At 38.8% G+C, this 19,320-nt stretch overlaps 1 protein-coding gene across 5 annotated transcripts in view; it reads right to left on the reverse strand.

Annotated features, from left to right (window-relative positions):
* fbln2 (fibulin 2) overlaps positions 1-19,117 on the reverse strand; it is a 390,205-nt gene extending 371,088 nt beyond the window's left edge. The window contains exons 1-3 of one of the 5 annotated variants that reach the window (XM_036559121.1): positions 18,747-18,885; positions 17,953-18,279; positions 15,572-17,487 (exon numbers count right to left, since the gene is read on the reverse strand). In XM_036559121.1, coding sequence (XP_036415014.1) covers positions 15,572-17,381 — 1,810 coding nt within the window. In that variant the 5' untranslated portion in view covers positions 17,382-17,487; positions 17,953-18,279; positions 18,747-18,885. Of the gene's footprint in view, positions 1-15,571; positions 17,488-17,952; positions 18,280-18,746; positions 18,893-18,944 lie in introns of those variants that run through there. The other 4 variants (XM_036559120.1, XM_036559123.1, XM_036559122.1 and 1 more) reach the window with 4 other exon arrangements.
* Positions 19,118-19,320: the final 203 nt, after the last annotated feature.

Genomic DNA, 19,320 nt, shown 5'->3' on the forward strand with positions numbered 1-19,320 from the left:
TGCATGTTCATACTGGCCATAATAAAATGTCTCAGCATGTGTATTTTAGAGTGTTTGGTGTGCTACTGCATTTTCACTACATAAAAGATGCATGAAATTTCCTTTATTATTGGATGCACTGTGATCTTTTCCAAGAAAGCAATTTGAATTGGTAAACACTTATTATTGATTTGTTTAATCAGAGTTATAATAAAATGCAACTGATATGTAACTTATATTCTTATTCATGCATTTTTCATGTTCATAAAGGTACTTTGTGGCACAAACAACATGAAAATTGTTAGCGGTTAGATCATGTTCTTTACATATGAAGAAGAGTAGATTAAATGACCAAAACAGCAACCTTTTTATGTCTATCTTAAAGCACTAAACAGTTTTACAGCAGGTTTAAATTTGATGGTCCTGAAACTAATCAGATCATAACAACAAAATCATAATATTGTGGTAGATTAGGGTTTTAAATATAGTTCATAAATGCTATAGAAAGTGGTAGTGTGTGATTTGACTGGATCTCTATGGACTTCAATCATGTGCTCAAGTGGAAAAAACAGACTCAACACAAAACAAGGCAGCAGCATTTTGACAGTTGTAAGATGACCATATAGCAGATTGCACTGATTAAAATGGAGGTAGATCTGGTCAGTCAGACAAAATGTTTTAGAAATGTTTTCAGTGTGAATTGGCCAGAAGGCTGGAAGCTGGGTTCCCAGTTTGGTGTCCACACCTATTTAAAAATATACACACACCGTAAATCAGCTCACTGGGCGTTCCCATACTTTAGAAATGCACATCCAGCATTTGTGAGAGTAAATCAAGTGACTTTAGCTTGCCTGTCTCTAACCCTCTACTAAAAGGCTTACAGGGGATATCTATGTACAGATTTGAGACTTTGTGGTGCTACATCAGCACTTTTGAATGAAATATACACTATATTCATTCAGAAACAACTGTTAATTCCATGCCATACATCCTAATTCAAGCTCTCTCTGTTTCTGTATTAACTGTAGTAGGAAGATCTTCCCCAAGATTGCCATTGTTTTGCATGTTTTTGAAAGATTGCTATCTTAATTACTTTCAAAAACGTGATGTCTCTAATCAGCCGGCTTGTGAAGGAAACGTGCATTTCTTGTGGCCGCTACAGCTCTTAATGAATACTTTCCAACAATGTTTCTCCAAAACATCTTTCACTCCCAGCTTTGGGTACCCACAAGAACTTATCAACGTTGTCCGGGTTTCCCTGTGCAAATGTAAAAGTAGCTTTAGTTTGCTGTAATAAAGGGAAACAAAAGGTAAACAAGCAACATGGCAAATGGTAACTATGGCTCTTAATGGAATCTGAACAAAAGGAGGAAAGTCTACAGCAAGCCTATTCATCATACAATACTTAGAGATTAGCTGATAGACTTCAATAGGTCAAATGACAACATGGAAAGCCGTCTCCTAACAAAGAGGCATGTAGAGTTATGGAAACTTATTATTTGCACTGATGTTGTGATTGGACTTATTATTCATGATCAACAAAATGTCTTTTAGATCTTCTGGGATTTAATGAACAATAGGATTCATCAAGCTGCTTAAATGTGCAACTTGAGCCCCAGAGCAATCACATTATATGTAATGTTTTTGGATATAATTAGAAAGATATAACTAGAAATTAGATTTAATTAAATATGACTAGAAATAATTTACTTTCAGCCATAATGTTAAATGAACCACAGTTTGCCATCTCAACTATGAAGAAAAAATAATGGAAAAGAATGAAAAAAATGCTTAACAACGATAGATACAGACACTGCACTATATGTCCAAAAGTATCCCATCTAATTAGTAATTTCAGCTACTTTAACTTGCACTCATTGCTGATACAAGGATCCATTCACACACAGAGCTTGTTTAATCTACATAGAAAAGCATTGCCAATACACTGTGAGTCTAGAGCAACCACACATGAATCTAAGGTATCCTTGTTAATGGCAGACAACATAAGGCCCCCAGCACTGGAACTGTGTTCTCTGGAGTGGTAGAGCTCCATCTAATATCTGATCGAGAACTATCATCCAACATCAGTAGCTGACCTCACTAATGCTGTTGTGGCACAATGCAATCAAATCTTCACAGCAATGTTCCTACATCTGGTGTAATGCCTTCCCAGAAATGTAGAGGCTGTTAGTGCAGCAAAGGAGCAGAGACTTCTGGACATACAGTGTACAAACCCAATTCCAAAAAAAGTTGGGACAGTAGGTAAGATGCAAAAAATAGTGATTTATAAATCACCTTTGACCTGCATTTAAATAAAATAGCTCAAAAGCAAGAGATGTAATGTTTAACTTATCAGTTACAGTTTTTTGCAAATGTTCAGAAATGCTGCCAACTTCTCTGGGCTTGAGATCATTTAAAATGGACTGACGCACAGTGTAAATGTATATTGTGGTCTGACAAGTCAACCTTTCAGATTATTGATGGAAATAATTGACGTTGTGCTCTTTAGGCCAAAGATGAAAAAGACTAGCATAAACTAGCATAAACTAGCATAAAGTTCAAAAGCCTGGGCCTGTCATGGTATGGGGGGAGTTTTAGTGGGTAATTTCCACATCTGTGAATGCACCATTAAAACTGAACTCATTTTGGAGCAACATATGCTGCCTTCTAGTCTTTTTTTTCCAGGGACATCTAGGCTTATTTCAACATGACAATGCCAAGCCACAATCTGCACGTGTTACAACACACTGCTGTGCAATCAGAGAGTGCGGGTGCTAAAATGGTTTGCCTGCCCCATTGAAAACGTGTCTTATTAAGCTCAAAATATGACAAGGCCCTGTACGGTTGCACAGCTAAAGACTTGCGTAACAGAAGAACGGCAAAAACATTACACTTTCAAAACTGAAACAGATGGTGTCTTTAGTCCCCAAATGATTATTAAGTGCTGTGAAAAGAAAGGGTGATGTAACACAGTGGTGAACATGCTCCTGTACTAACCTTCTTGGAATGTGTTACAGGCATCAAATTTGATTTGGATGTACATTTACAAAAAACAATGTAGTCATAAAATAACACATGAAATATTGTATTTTTACACCATTTACAACTTACAGGTCAAACAGAAATTACTAATCATCGATTTCTGATTTTATTTGCATTTCACATACCGTACCATTTTTTTTGGAACTGGGTTTGTATGAAATTTAAATGAGCCTATAGAAAGGAATAGTCTGACCAAACATGCTGTTCATGATGCTGCTAACTGGTGGCCACACAATTTATTTCACTGTTAGCAACATCAGTCTTTTGGACTAAAATATTTCTTTAAAATTGAAGGGTTTGAAACACATTTTAGAATGTTCTCGCATATGCTTTTGATTATGGCCAGGATCAAAAGAAATTATACGTACGTTCAGCTTGAAAGACACCAACCAACTGCAACTGGAACCATTCATTTTTATACATCTGTGTATGTGAGCTTGGTAAATAAGCTCTATGTACCTTCTTTTCTAACACAACCACAACCAAAAATAGGTGTTAATTATCTGTGCATTATCCACTATATTATCAGCCAACACCAATAATACCCCAGGTCACAAAAGTCATTGATATTATCGACCAGCCAACACAAAGATAGATAGATAAATATACTATATGGCCAAAGTATGTGGACACCCCTACTAATTTTTGAGTTCAGGTGTTTCAGTCATGCCAATTGTTAACTCACAGAGCGATGCCACCAAGAACAGATGATTAAAGTGCATAAAAATCGCCTCTCCTCTGTTGCATCACTCCCTACAGAGTTCCACGCTGCCTCTAGAAGCAACATCAGCACAAGACCTGAGTCGGAAACTTAATGAAACAGGTTTCCATGGTGGAGCAGCTGGGCACAACCCTACACTCCACTGGCAGTAGCCCTCTTGTCACTGAGGTTGTACCCCCAAGGGTCTGTCCTCAATACCTTTAGTTAGGGAACATAATTGTTTCAATATTCATTGAAATTATATATTTTTCAAGTTGTATTGACTCCATGCATTTTATTTTATTGTTCTGTTTTAAAACATTAGGTTATGATGCACAAATATGTACCTTTTCTTTTGGAAAAAATTATCCAACCCCTTAAAATCCCAGTCTTATGACATACTAAGCCTTATTCTTCAGTCACTACATGGACTACAATGCACACCAGTCAAGTAATTCTTAGGTTATACAAGTGTGTAGTAAAACATGGGCCCTGTCCATTTAAGATACACAGTTGGACCTGAAAACCATTATTGTACCTGTGAGGGTACATTTATAGTTTTCGTACCTTGATATACAAAAAATGTACATGTGCACAGTACATTTTTCCTGACAGTGTAAGATCACTCTGCCCAATGCCAAGTGTCAGCTGTAGTGATAAATAACACCTTATTATTTGACAGTCTGATTGACACATCTGGGTTTGGTGGACGCCAGGAGAATGCTAACTAATGGAACGCATAATGTCCAAAGTAAAGGTTGGCAAAGGAGAGATAATGGTCTGGGGCTGTTTTTAAGGGTTGGGGCTCAGACCGTTATTTCCAGTTAATGCTAATACTACAGCATACAAAGACAGTTTTCAGAGTTATACACTTTCAACTTCATTGCAACAGTTTGGGAAAGGCCCTTTCCTGTTCCAGCATGACTGTGCCCCTGTGTACAAAGCAAGGTCCATGAAGAAATGGTTTGACGAGTTTAGTGTGAATGAACTTCAGTGGCCTGCACACAGCCCTGACCTCAACCCCAATGAACACACTTGGGACGAATTGGAACGCTGAAAGTAAGCCAGGCCTTTTTGTCCAACATCAGTGCTTGACCTCACAAATGCTCTTTTAACTGAATGGGCCCACAAACACACTCCTACAGTGTGTGCCTTCCTAGAGGAGTGGAGACTGTTATAGCTGCAGGCGAGGTGGGTTTTTTTTGGGGGGTGGGCAGGTGTGGCAACTTCATACTAATGGCCACAGTTTTGGAACTGGATGTTCAACAAGCGCATATGGGTGATGATGGTCAGGTGTCCACATACTTGGCCACATATTGTAGGTAGGTAAGTAAGTATGTAGGTAGGTAGGTAGGTAGGTAGGTAGGTAGATAGATAGATAGATAGATAGATAGATAGATAGATAGATAGATAGATAGATAGATAGATAGACAGATAGATAGATAGATTCATTACACATATTACATTACATAATACATAGAAAAAAAACAATGAAAAAGAAAAAAAGGAGGGAAGAAATGAAGAAAAAAATATTAATCCTGAAGTAAAATGGACACATGAATATTATTCATATTACAACACATAGAATAGTTTAAGAAGAGAAAAAAGAAAGAAAGACATGTTGAACACAAAGGAAATTATTCACATGAATACAAAACACATTTCAGCACTAGTGCAATTACTGCATCTGAAGAAGTAAAAGAATCAGGGGCTTTGAGTAGGAAAAAAATGGTATTCTGATGCACTTCAGCTATTTCTCAAGGACAGTAAAGCACTAACTCACATTGGCATGAACCCAGAATCACTGCTAAAGGATCAATATTTTCCTTGGCTTTGTCTCAAGTGTTGATGTGAGAGAATTTGCAACGCATTCACAAGCGAGGAGTGCGATTGGTCGATTTCCCTTTTGCTGGTGCATCAGTGTCCCGTCTAGGAATGTGGTATTGTTTCTGAGAAGGATACCTTGAGGCAGGAAGGAACTGGGAGATGAGTGTGCCCACAGGCGTAGTTTCCACTAGGGACTTTTCAAAACCCAGTTTTCCTCCTCCCATACTTCAGCTAGAAGTTTCGGGGGAAATCTTTCAATAGAGAAGGTCTAGTCTTACTGCCCAGCTGCTGTTGTACGGATGGTAGAAACAGAATTATAATGATGTTGGGTTGGGTATATTGGGGTACATGGGCTGACTGACAAAAATCAATCTGAAACAAAACTACCCCACTGACATATGGATCAAGTAAACCTATTTTTGTGGATTAACAATGCTATACTATTCTGAGATGTCCCAACACCTTTATTGAGAACCTTATTTAACAACTGAAGTAAATCTAAAATAATTCTATTGTAGAAAATATTAAAAACAGAAATGAACAATACAGATGTCAACATTGCTATTTAACCATATTACGATAAAATGAGTGCATATACACACCGGTTTCTGTAAGACCGAAAAAATGGTGCTAAATGTTGTTTTATGTCTGTGTTTCTCAAGTCATTTGTCGCATACATGTAGCAATTACATTCAAAGTATGAAAGTCAGACTGGTAAATATTACAGCCATTTACACTATCTGTACTAGTCAAGATGCTGTGGAGCCTCTCAGCTTGTAGCAAGGACCAGCCCGGAGACTGTGGCAACACCTGAATCATGTGGCCAAGGGAAGCCATAGGCAGTGACTAGCAGCTAACCCAAAAAAAACAGCTTTTCCTTTCACTCTTTTTTCCCTCATTACATTCTGATATATACTCACCAATAACAAAGTGTTCATTTGTTGCATACCAGTATATTGGTAACGACGAAACTCCTTAAGCAGAACTGAAGAGTTCATTTGCAAAAAATGATAAACACCATCCTTTAAAAGAACGAGCTGACTGTCACTGGTTATTCTTAACACATAGCGCATTCTGAACTCTAAATATGTTTCGTTATTGTCCATTGTCAAGGCACTGCAATATTCGGGTCAGGTGACACAACACTGCCGCAAACTGTTTTGGGGACAATCTCAAATGGCTCCCTTCTCCCTACAGAGTGCAGTATGTCGGTCTTAAATAATGGTTTGTAACAAAGAACCACTTTGGATTCAGCCATGTGTGCACAATTCTATACTGGACATAAAATGCAATATTTGGGTGTAGAAGTCAAAACTTCGTACCTCACATAGTGCACTATATAGGGGCAGTGAGCCATCTGGTGTGAGGCGAGGTGTGATCTTATAGGTATGTAATACTGCCCATTAATGAGCTGTTTTGTTGCAATTTTCAGTACTTTAGCTTCTTGTTTTAAGTTCAAGAATGTTACATATTGCACTTAAACTTGTATCCATTACATAGCTTTGAATAACTCTGAAACAAGAAATGACCATTGGAGTTATCTACTTTTGTCAAAAAACAAAATTAAAAAAAAAAAATTCAACAAGGTTTCATTTTAAAGTTGAGTTATTTTTTAATTTAATCAAAACAACCCAACTGCAGTTTGATTGATATTACCTGGAATGCACAACAAAAAACATGAGTTATGAAAATTCACTAAAATGGAGATGTTTTTGCAAATTAACTCAATTAATGAACCACTATATTACTCACTACTAGCACAATGTAACACACTGTTTACTTTGGGAGGCTTTGTTATAACACTGTATTAAAATTAACCCCACCGTGTGGAGGCTGTGCTTTGGCCTGGCTAGATTTTACTGTGAGATGTTTACATGCTTTAACATTGTGCCATATTACAGCCATCAAGAAGGTGACTAAAAAATATAGGTGTGAATTTAGCAATCAATAACCAAAAAAAGTTGGCGAATCTTGAGAAAAATTTGTACAATTGCTGTCAAAATTCACAGACGATGTTGCTATAAGAATAGGAGATATCAAAAAGCACATACTACTTCAGCTGGTTTAACTACATAAAATATCCATGTTATATTTTACCCCGTGTTAGGCTGTGCCCTCCTCTTCTCTATTACTCATGGTTGAATGCTATTATAGTGATGACAAAAAGGCAAAGAACTGTTTTGAAATATTCAAAATTTTCATACAGAAAGAAATGAAAAGAGTCATTTGATGAGCATAACCCATTTCAGCAGTGCTAACTGTACAGTTTTCTATCTGATAAATAGTGACATGGCGTGACTTAGTTAGCTAACTTTAGCTCTAACTTCATAGCATCCTTCCCATTTCCAAAACAGAAATTATGTCCTTGAGTGTGGTGTTGGTATGCATAATTAGAGACAAGATTTTTTTTTTTTCAGAAGGAGCCATGGGCCCATGGAGATGGAAGAACTGCTTTGGCTCAACAGGGGGGTGGGTGGTTACCCAGACAGCTTGAAAAGGCAATAATCCCGTCCTCTCATCCATCATTCGAAATGATGTTTTCACGCTGTGACTTCAAATGAAATGGTGAAGCCTCGAAAAATCCACCTTCCCTGCCCCTCTCTTTGCTTTGGCATAGTGTCAGAGAGGACATTTCACCTTGGCCCCAGCCCACGTGGCTATGAACTTTTAAACTTACCTTTTGAACTTACAACAGTCATTCATGTAAGCTGTGATAGTGTAACATGTGAGTATGGCTTGGATAATAGCTTCATGCTGTGAGCTGGACAGACCACTTCAGTCCAGCTGCAAATTTTCATGGTAATGTTGTTCTTCAGAAGTCTGTGAGCACTTTGCAGTTAGAAAGTAACAAATAATGTTTGATTTTCAATGTTGCTTTTCAGCAAAGTAAGAAAAATAGCTGCAAAGGTTTTGCTATTATCATTATAGCTTCTTCCTTGGTATGTCAATCCTGGCAGGTTTTACATAAATAACAATTTGGCAGATTTCTTTACCAAACGACAAGGGAATAAAAGTCTGGACTTATTACCAATGAACTTATACTGGCACAAATGTCTACACATGCAACATTATTTCTCTTAAAATTGACATGACATGTTAAGTTATCGCAAAGCAACAAAGAAAAATATGCTCATTTGTTCTAAAAACATTTTGAAAAACTCACTGTCCTCATACATCTGAATGCATGCGCTAATCCAACAAGTGAAAAACATCATTAGGCTTTTTTGTTTTATGATGCAATACATTGTAGCGTCAGGGGAAACGATGAAGTCTCAGCTAAATTCACTTTCCCACCCTTTTCAACAAGGAGGTGAGGTCAGCACGGAGTAGCCCAACTAAGTCTGTCCAATATCAACAGTTAATTACGGAAATCCAACACTACTGCAGCCTTGACCTCTACATAGCCAAATTACAAAGACGGAGAGAAATACAATCCAGGATAAACTGTGACATTACTGCAATATTTATCACAGGCAAGAAAATTAATTGATACAATGACTTATATTTACTGGATTCAGTGCATACTTGTAGCAGATCCTATGTTTTTTTCTAATATGTTTTTTTTTTTTTCAAGAGGTAATGCTATGTGCTGATAGCTATAACAGATGGAGTTGAGGCCTCGGTGGGCTGTGTCAACTGTGGAGCTACCTTTTCACAGCCCTTAGGACAGAGACAACTTCAAATGCATTCCAAAACACAGCATGAGCATGCAATCATATCTGATGTCTCCATGCACTATAATACCCAGAGTGGCCAGTTTATCAGGTACCCACTTTGTAACTACACTCAATAGGCCTCATTCTCATTTACCAACTGTTGTTAAGAAGAAATTTCTTCTTAAAACCCACTTATGCAGTTTCATGAGGATTCTGACATTCACCAATGTTTTCTTTTCTGGGATTTGTTCTTAGGTAAGAACAGAATCTTTTTTTTTAATACCAGTAAGAAGCAAATGTACATGGTATGATAACCATCAATGTTCATACCATGGTATACCATGAAACCGGTATACCGCTGCAACCCTGCTAATGAGTGGTTCGTTTTGTGATAAATTTGTACGTGTCTGAAAGATTGTGGCTACGTAAATTTTGTGGATGCTCATGCACTTTCTCTCTTCCGCTCTCTCTCTCGGGATGGGATGTTTTGAGTTGCTCACAGCGGATGTTTTCCTTGTTAACTTCGCCCAAACTGTTGAGAATTCTTGCAGTGACAGCGAAAAATATACTGATAATCAATCTTGTTGGTGTATTATAGATATGTAAAATACTCAACATGCAGTGGGTACAGTCTCAAAATGTACACCAAAAAGTGGTGTTACAAGGTACATACAGGTTTCTAATAAAGTGGCCAGTAAGTGCACACTGTGTTTAAAAACCCAGCAACCGTGCTCATACCAGGTGTACCAGCACCACACACAGTAATAAAATACATATGTTTTACTTTGTAGCAGTTTCACGGTGACTCTTTCAGTAGCGAGGCCTGGTGTTGAGTGGCTGCTGCTCATTTCCATTTCTAACAGCCCACTGAGGCTACTGCTCTTATTTTCCTATTGGAAATAAAAATGTGATTTATTAATTCCTTTGTCTTTTCGTAGCTATGCTTATGGTTAAACCCATTAAATTGCCAGGACCTACTCATGGGTCCAAAGTGTTACTACACACATAAGTCTGGGATTTTCAGGGGTTAATCTTATGCATTAGGACTTTTCTTCAGTCCTAACCAATAGGAGAGCTCGCTTAGCTATATGTCTAGATACCGCAGAGAAAAACAATTCCTAATTAGCCAATTTTCCACTTGTTGTTTGAAGAGTTTAACTCTTTTGTTTCTGTCCAGAGCTTAAAAATAAAACAAGAGTGCTGTAATTCTTTCAGAGTTGAAACGCAAGTATGATTGTATTGAAAATGAAAATGGTATATGGTATGTGCATCTGATAAAATGGTTAATAAGTATAGGTACAATGGTCAAACTGGCAAATCATTGCAGACTGGTTAAGGCAACAACAGGAGCTGGAGAGAGCATAACCCCTGTAAAAATGAATAGACTACACACTAGTGAAATTCATTTAAATGACATTGTCAAAGGAAATGCAAAATTTTTCCAGGGTCATAAATATGACAACCAAGCTACAAATTCAGTTCATCTCCAAAGAGATTATTTTAAGTATTATAGCTGTGGCCAGCTGGCTGCATTTCTGGCGGCAAGTCTTGTGCTGACAAAAAACAGACAAATACTGCTACAATTCGAAAAACGAACAGCTACACACAGGTCAGAGATAAAACACATCCACTATATGCTGTACTCAATCCAAACTGTCCATTACCACTGGTTGTAGATCAGTAGTAATAACGTGCAATGGGCTACAATTCACAGTCTGGCATACAGCACAGTTTACTCAGCTTGTGGCTCTGTTCGTAGTCCACAAGGTAAATTCTCCAACTGTGAATACACATTCCCAGGGATGCAGGAAGCATACATTCAACTGATCTATTTCTACAGTTTCCATATGGTTTAAGCTCGAACTTCCAAGAGGAGTTATTCGTCAAGGAAATCTCTTAAACTCAGTGATGTACAAACATCCAGCAGTATCCATTTCCAGCCTGAGTAAATTCTGTTTTGCTTCAGGTCTAATAAAAGGAGGCAACATGTCGTAATTTATTTTTCTTCCATTTTGCCGATGGTATGGAAGCTACGTCATTCATGCATTGTTAATACAAGACTAAGTGCATTTTAAAAAACAATCAAAGATCAAAGTCTAGAAAAACAAAATTCATCAAAGAAGTATTTCAAAATGGACTGGTACACAGGAAAAAACTGTTCACATAAGCCTTTTGATCAAATGGCCAGTGAAGGGTGAATTAGCAAATGCTACACATCTCTGCTGCCTCAGGCAGACAAACAAGAACAAAAAAAAACTGAGCACCTGCTTAATGCTACTATTTGCTTCCTATACTGAGCCTTAGAAAAATAAATAAACTCTCTTTAAAAACCCCTCTCATCATTGTCTATATATGCCAGGCTCTCTGTTCACTCTTTTTAGCTCCAGATGTGAGTGGTCTCTAATGACACACATTATCTGACTGTGGAAGCAGCAGCAGCAATGCAAATTGACAGTAGATAGCAAATACACTACAGTGAATATACTACATATACAACTAACCTACTACATATATCACACTATCCAATCATATTTACGTTAGTGTTAATAAAGTTAATGACCCCATGTTTCCTGGGGTTGTGCAACTGCTAAAAGAATTTCTTATACACCTTATATAGCTTGTTTTGATTGGGCTGTTTTGTTATGTCTGCTGTTATGTTAATGCAGGGCAAGACTGGCCCATACAGACCTTTGATATGGCCCACCAGAAAGTTACCTTAACCCACCCTCTCACCTAAAGAGAGATCAAACGTATTTTTATACTATATATAACTTAATAAGTTATGTATATTTCTATAATTATGGTGTTTTTAATCATAATGCAGCATTAATATTTCTTGTGTATGTGTAAAGCCCACAACCATGGCATTTTCTGCACATTTTTGCACACATTTCTACTTATTTGCTGAGCTTAACACATACATGTGCTATAAGTTTTTTACACAGCCCACATTTTACGTTTTTTTCAGTAAATATGAAGTTATTGTGCATTAAACATGCAGCATTGTGTTCTCTGTAGAGGACGTGTACTCACTTTCACTTAGAAAATCAACAAAACGTAATTTGAGCAGGGGTGCCCAAACTTTTCCATATGACTATATTTAGTAACAAAACACAGTGTAATGTTGCAAAATACATTTTTAAAAAGATGCATTGCATCAGAAAAAGATACATTCTTTTTTTGTGTATTGTTTGGTCACCATCAACATTGCTCTTTAGACCCCCCAAGACAAAAAGTTTGGGCACCCCTGCACCAAAGAAGGATCATAGTTTTGTGAGGCTCCTGGTCGCAAGCATCTTTGGAGGGTCTCCGAACTTCGCCAATAACACATAATAATGTCTTTTCTGTTTTGGAAATGAAAGGAATTAGCCTTATTTTAATGAATTATTATATTGTTTCTCCTTCATAACAGTTTGTGCTTTTTGTCTACAGTTGTACATCTGAAGACAAACATGCATCATAATTTCTCTTTTCCTTTGAAGTTGTAATGAACAAACAGAAGTAGTCCTACACGCATTGTAGGGTAAACACTAACACCATTATCCCACACTGTCTGGCTAAAACCCTAAATCACAATACGGGTATCCCGGTATAGACAATATATTGTGCAGCCCAAACACAACACACTTCTTGTAGTTTGTTATGCCAAGCATGGCCCGGGAACACAGCCAGTACTCTCAGATTCGTCCCAAACTGTTGGTTTGTCTGTCAGCATTGGCTAAATTTGAACAGCCTCTGAATATGACGAAAACTACTTCAAGGTATTTTTTTTCCATGGTTAACTTGGCTCTAGGAATCAATCTGTCATATCATCAAAGTTACAGCTGACATGTCTGTAAAATACATCAAAGCAAGAGACAGCGAGCAGGACATGAGCTCTCACATATGTTCTATCATTTCATCATGTGCTATTAATTTGAAATTGCTTCCTCAGGTTTGGCTCTCAGTCCTCTTCTGAGGCAGTCATGGACTTTCCATCACATATAAATATCTTCAGTATTACTCCATAAACGAAGGCAGACATCCATGATTCATGAGGTGCACTGATAAACTGGACATATCAGCACAAGTTTTTCACCACTGAAAATAAAATAAAGTACCTCAACTTTAAATTCAAGGCATGCTTCTATCGACCCTATATGTGTATAATGATAAACACTTAGGCTAAGCTAAGGAACGTGTGTTATCAGCCTGAGGGAGCTTTCCCTTCTCCCTGGTATCTGACAAATGAGAGAAGGAGAGGTTACCTGTCAAAACCTCAAGTGTTCCTATTCTGAGAAAGCTGTTTATGTTGAGTAGTCGCCAGCTGGCACATGACAAGATAGCTAATTCCACCACTTATCTGGTTAAACATAGGCCATGCATTATGAGTAGAATACACCCCTCAACACTGACCTGCACCTAGCTTCAATAAAAGACTAACATTAATCAATATTTAACACTTTAATGTCAAAGCAAAAAAGTAGCCATTCCTCTTTTCCTTTTAAGAAGAATTCCACAGATTTCTCAAAATTTCTGCATAATGCAGTGGCTAATATAAACTCATTCAGATTGATCTGGTGTAAACTGGTGCACTGTAGAGAAACCTATGTAACTTTCTTCATGGTGGTAGTGAGAGGAACTAGTGCTTATGTCTACAATGCAAATATTACCATTTTATCTAGTACCTAAAACAAACACTGAACCTACACGTGTCTTATAAATTTTTAAATGTAATGCTGACAATAGCAAAGTAGTTGTAAATCCAAAAGAGTAAGTTTTCTTTGGGGACTATTTTGCCTTCCAATGCCCTGCATGTACCTCTTCACCATTGTTTTAGGGCCCAAACATCATCTCAAAGGTGTTGTAAAACAATGTCTCATGCATCAGGTAGTCCATTTGCAGCCATTTTGTGTCATAAATTTCTGTGACACTTTACACGTATCAGACATCTGACACCTTTCACCACCACTTTGAACAATTTTGACATGGCAGGTTTTTCCGGAATGGAGCATTTCAAACCACTCTGTGTGACACTGTTTATTATGCAAATGTGTAAAAATCAGTGAATTCCCATATGATAACACTTTCTCTATGCAGATGTTGCATTTATTTTGACAAGTAAAGAACATCATCCAACAATGTCAAAAAAATCATAGGTTATTATTTTATTTTAACTACCAAGTTCAACCATGGAACTTATGCAATGGTGATCCTATGCATGTATCAGCTAAATCTAGGAATGCCAGATATGGAGGGAAGAAGGAATAATGTTTGGCTCATTCCTCTAGAATCTCTGTACACAATTAGCTGACCTTTTCATCCAGAGGAGATAGATGACTGCACAGCCATAATGCTTAAATAATGAAAGAGCTGTGTCTGAGTTAGGGGGAAAATGCCAAATAGTAATTAAAATGTGGCAAGCAAAAGACGGATCGAATCATTAGATTAATGCTTTTTTGAAAGCAATGTCAATACCATGCAGCCCTAATTGTGAAAGGATTAAACAAGGAAATGGTTTTGCACTTTATTATGAAACCTGGGGAGAAAACTTTGATTAAAAATTAGTGCTTTACACTGTTGGCATGGTGCTTGTCAGGTGCGAACCTTTAGATTTACACAGATTTATGTGGACTATGACTATATAGAGTTTCATTAAGGCATATTTGGGCATTCAGTTAACACAGTTTCACAGTTCCAACATAAGTTAGAATTAATTACATGGAGTCAAACTATACAAAATTTTCAGTTCAAAGTCATAAGTCACTTTACAGGCAGTGGTGTGTTTATAATCTTTAGAGTCCTGTATTTGTGTAGATTCTCTGAGCTCACTAACTGATACAAGACTGTTTTGTTGTGTGTGAAGGATTGTGTTAACTCGTGTGGGGCTGAGTGGAGAGGATGTACTCAGCAGGAGTGGTATTTGGCTTTGGCGATCCAGCCAGCCCCCCTGTGTTGAATGTTTGCGCTAGCTCTCACATTTCCAGTGACTAGAAAGAGCTTGTGCTGCTAACGTGCTGAAATCAACCGTGAAGGCAAATTGTGTTCATAAGCAGTGCGAAATCGCGGAAACAGTTTAATAGGCAAGCTGCCATGTGAGCTGTGAAAACAAGTCACTTCAGGCTTCAGGAGAGAGGCCCTTTTGTTTAGCTCTGTCATACAACACCATGTTCAATATCTGGGCATCACCATTGTCTATGAACAGCTGCAGACATCATTTGTTCTGTGCTAATTTGCTAATTACACAGAATTGCGGTATGTAGTACCTGGTCAATGTCGACTCTCAATCAAAAGGGTATTAATTAAATTCTCAAGCACTCGACAAAGCACAGCCACTTGTGCATTCTGAACAGTGATTAAAATGAAAACAAAGCACTTGTTTACTCACCCTCGTGGGCCTTTGGGAAGGAGCTGAGGGTGTTTTCTCTTTCTTCCCTCTCCTCCTCTCCTGCTTCCTCGAACAGGCTTTGCGACTGTTTGGTAGGTGGCTGTCTCTCATCTGCTTTCGCTCTAAGGGCTGGCTGGCTGGTTGGGCTGAATCTTACAGAAGGAATCGTATAGCTCTCTGGTTTGGTTCCATGCTCTTTCGAAGCTTTTTCAGATGTCACTGATGACGCTGATGTGCTTTCCTTATCATTCAAGTTGCTAACAGTGTTTTCTTCCTGTGTGCCATCCATTCCACTAGATCCATGATTTCTGTTAATATCTGTGACATTACTTAACATGACTATTCTCTCTTTGCTGTCCTCATTTGTGATGTCCTCTCCTATTTGAGTTCCATAATCCTCCCTAGCTTCTGTTGTGAGAGACTGATTCTGAAGACTGGAAACTGTGTTCCTGGTAGTTTGCCATGTTGGGGTGGTCTCAATTTTCGGTAGTTCAGGTGTAGTCAGATCTACAATCACTGGAGAGTCAGTTACTGCTTCGCTGTGTGTGGTGTCCCCATACAAGTCAAACATCTCAGCATCTGTGGTTCCTGTAGGAGCAGCAAGGCCTTCACTATCTGTATTGCTTTTCTCAAGTGCCTCTTCATTGACATTGTCTTTATAAAGGCTAAAACTTTGTCTTTCTGGGGTGTCTCTGTCAATAGAGAACTGTTCTTCATATGTCATCTCTCTGAACACAGGAAGTTTCTCTTTGCTTGCACTATCATCAGGAATATTAAATTTGGGTCCTCTAGTCTCATCTTTAGTAATGCTTAATATGTCTTTCTTGGGGTTGCCTTTATGAAGAGTGTATTTTCCCTCATCTGTCCTCTCTTTATGTAAGGGAAACCATGGCCTGTCTGTGGTTGCTTCATGAAAACCAAATCTCTCCTTAAGCTCCTGCTTGGTCCCCCTGTGGAAGATCTGATGGGGTGTAACGTTTTCTGGATAAGAATCTGAGATAATGGATGACTCTGTAGGAGACACAAGGTCATGCCTAGATGGCTCCAAGGAATCTGTAGGAGGGTAGTCATAGTCTTCCTCCTCTTCTTCATCCATATGGCTTTTATGTGGGTTCACCCTGAAAGCAGGCAGGCTGTCACTGTGAGATACTGGAAAGGCTTTGGAAATAGAACCCCTTGAGCCTTGATGGTTGAAGATGTGTTGGATAGGGTCTTTGTGACGCCTCCCCAGTGGATTTTCCTCAGTGGTGGTTGCAAGCATGGGCTTATGGACTTTCCTTGGATCACAGTCTGGGATAGGGTAACACATTAATTTCCCACCATCATTGGGGCAGTGACAGACTTGGCAGGGATCCATGTGGAAAGAATGCCCAGCTTGATACTTCTGCTCCTTATACACACAGCCAATACGCTCACATTGAATACATCCATCCGCAGGCTCCGATATCTCAATGCAATTCACTGGAAGCTCAGGACAAGGAATAAAATGGCAACTGATCCTTCCACCTCCCATAGGGCAAGAGCACTCTGTACTTCCAAAATCCACAAAGTAAGACTCTCCTTCAGGCACTCGGCCTTTTTGGAAACCAGCATTCACACAGTCATAGTACTGGTAGCCTTCACACGTGCAGCCGGTTTGGACACAAGAGGCACAACAAGAACCGACTTCCAAAACCTCCTCAATGCAGTTCTGAAGAAGAGGGCAATCCACTCCAGTGCAGTCTCTCTGGCAGAGACCGCCGCTCACACAAATCAAAAGCATCAACTTCAACAGCCCCATTCCGACAAGTGGGCTGCCAGTTGTTTGCATGCAAATGTTTACTGGTTCTGGTGCAGCTGACACCACTTTCTTCAGTCTTTGAGGATCTGACAAAAGGACCTCTTTTGACTCATGAACTGGCGGCACTCAGCTGAATCTAGAGAAGAGAGTGAGAGAGAGGCAGAGAGAAAGAAAAGAAGGAGAGAGGCAAGTTAGGGAGTGTGCTGCAGATTTCCTGTTGAGCTCTTTCAGCCAGCCCAAAGTTATGGATTGAAAGCCAACATCTGGCTTCATAGTCAAACTCAGCCTCTTAAGTCCATCCCATATCTTAAAACCACAGGGCTGTTCAATCTCGGCGTTATTTCCCTATAATGATTAATCTCCATGGATGGCGTGGGAGTGAATTCATCACCATTATTTGACAGTCAATAAGGGTGGTGCATGTTTTTGTTTCAGTAAACACTGCACTAACAAACATGAATATTAGTACATTGACAGGAGGATCCAGACATTTGTATTACATTCATGCATTGCCTTTAAATGCTTTTGCAATTGTGTTTGGCAATTCATAACACAACTGTGATTTGAAAGAAGGTCTTTGGGGCCCATGCCCCTTACTTACAGCCTTGCAACTCCAGATGGTTTTGATGACTGAACATTCGGCAAACTTAGGTCGCTTATTCCAGTCAGGCAATTTGCTGATGAAGTGTTATGGGTGACTTACAAAGTCATTCAACAGCAGCATTTTTTCTAATAGTGACAACTACAGGGAATCCATGGGCCACCATTTAAAAATGGAGACGTACCCCTTTCTTTCCTCCTCTTTTTCTCCAGTATTTGCTAAAATGCCTTTATATTGAAGGCTGTGCCTTGGGTATCATGTGGGCTTCAGGTTCTGTTTGCTTTGGAGAGCTTTCAAGCCCTAAGGATCTGAACCTTCAGATGCTCGCTGCAGATGAAGGAAAACACTTAGTGAGTTTCCAAAGCATATATTACCCCTAATGTTTCAAAGTATGGCCAGTGAAACAGTTTATCCAAAGAGATTAGGCATTAAACTGCAGAAGGATGTCTGTGCATGCATGCTAACCTGAGGGTTTTCAGAGCACTGCCACTAAAAACAGTTTACCTGGCCTGTTTTCTGACATCACGGATAATCACTAACCCCTAGTAAGAATATTCCATGCAGCCTATCAATATCATCACAATAAAGCAAGTAAAAGATTTTAAATATAATATAAATATTCAAAAGCATATAAAGAATGATTTAAACACAAACTAGCATACATTCTATATTGAATTAGACAAAAGAAGAAGAGAAGAAGTGCTGAAGTAACGCAAGCCATTAAGAGTTAAGAGTACATGACAACAGATTCCGTTTTAGGTAGGTTTTCTGAATCACTATGTTTAAAAACTCACTCATTGTGCTCATAAAGCAGGGAACTGCAGTTAATTTACTTCACCATCCCCAAAGACATGGCTGGATGTCAAAAAAAGACACAAAACGCGCAGCATTTTCGACTATATCCCCAAAAACAACTAGTTTAATCGGTCGTGTCTGCAGTGCGCGCGATCAGAAAGGGCGCGAAAAAGAAACGGTGAAAAAAGTTCTCCTACCTCGAGACGCTCCATCCAGCAGGAAAAGTTCCACTTTCGCCTGCAGCCTCCACTGAGCTGCACAGCTACGACCCCACTGAGAATATCTGAGGGGAGGGACAAGTTACAGACCTTTCCCCACTGTTCTTTTTAACAGCACTGGTCCAAATGGGCAGAAAATGCACTACTTTCAGGCAGTTTTCCTCACAGCTAACAATAACAGGCTTTAATTTGCCCAACACAGAGCCTGAGTGAGTTATGCTCTGTTACTTAGCATGCTTAGCATTATTTTCACACAGAGATGAGTCATTGTTTCTTCAGCATGTTCTTGGTTTCTAGCACAGCTCCTTGCAAATAACGTGGGCAAACACGTTACCACGGAAAAGGGGAAAAGAGA

Source organism: Colossoma macropomum, unplaced genomic scaffold (genome assembly GCF_904425465.1).
Source record: "Colossoma macropomum unplaced genomic scaffold, Colossoma_macropomum, whole genome shotgun sequence".
Lineage (NCBI taxonomy): Eukaryota > Metazoa > Chordata > Actinopteri > Characiformes > Serrasalmidae > Colossoma > Colossoma macropomum.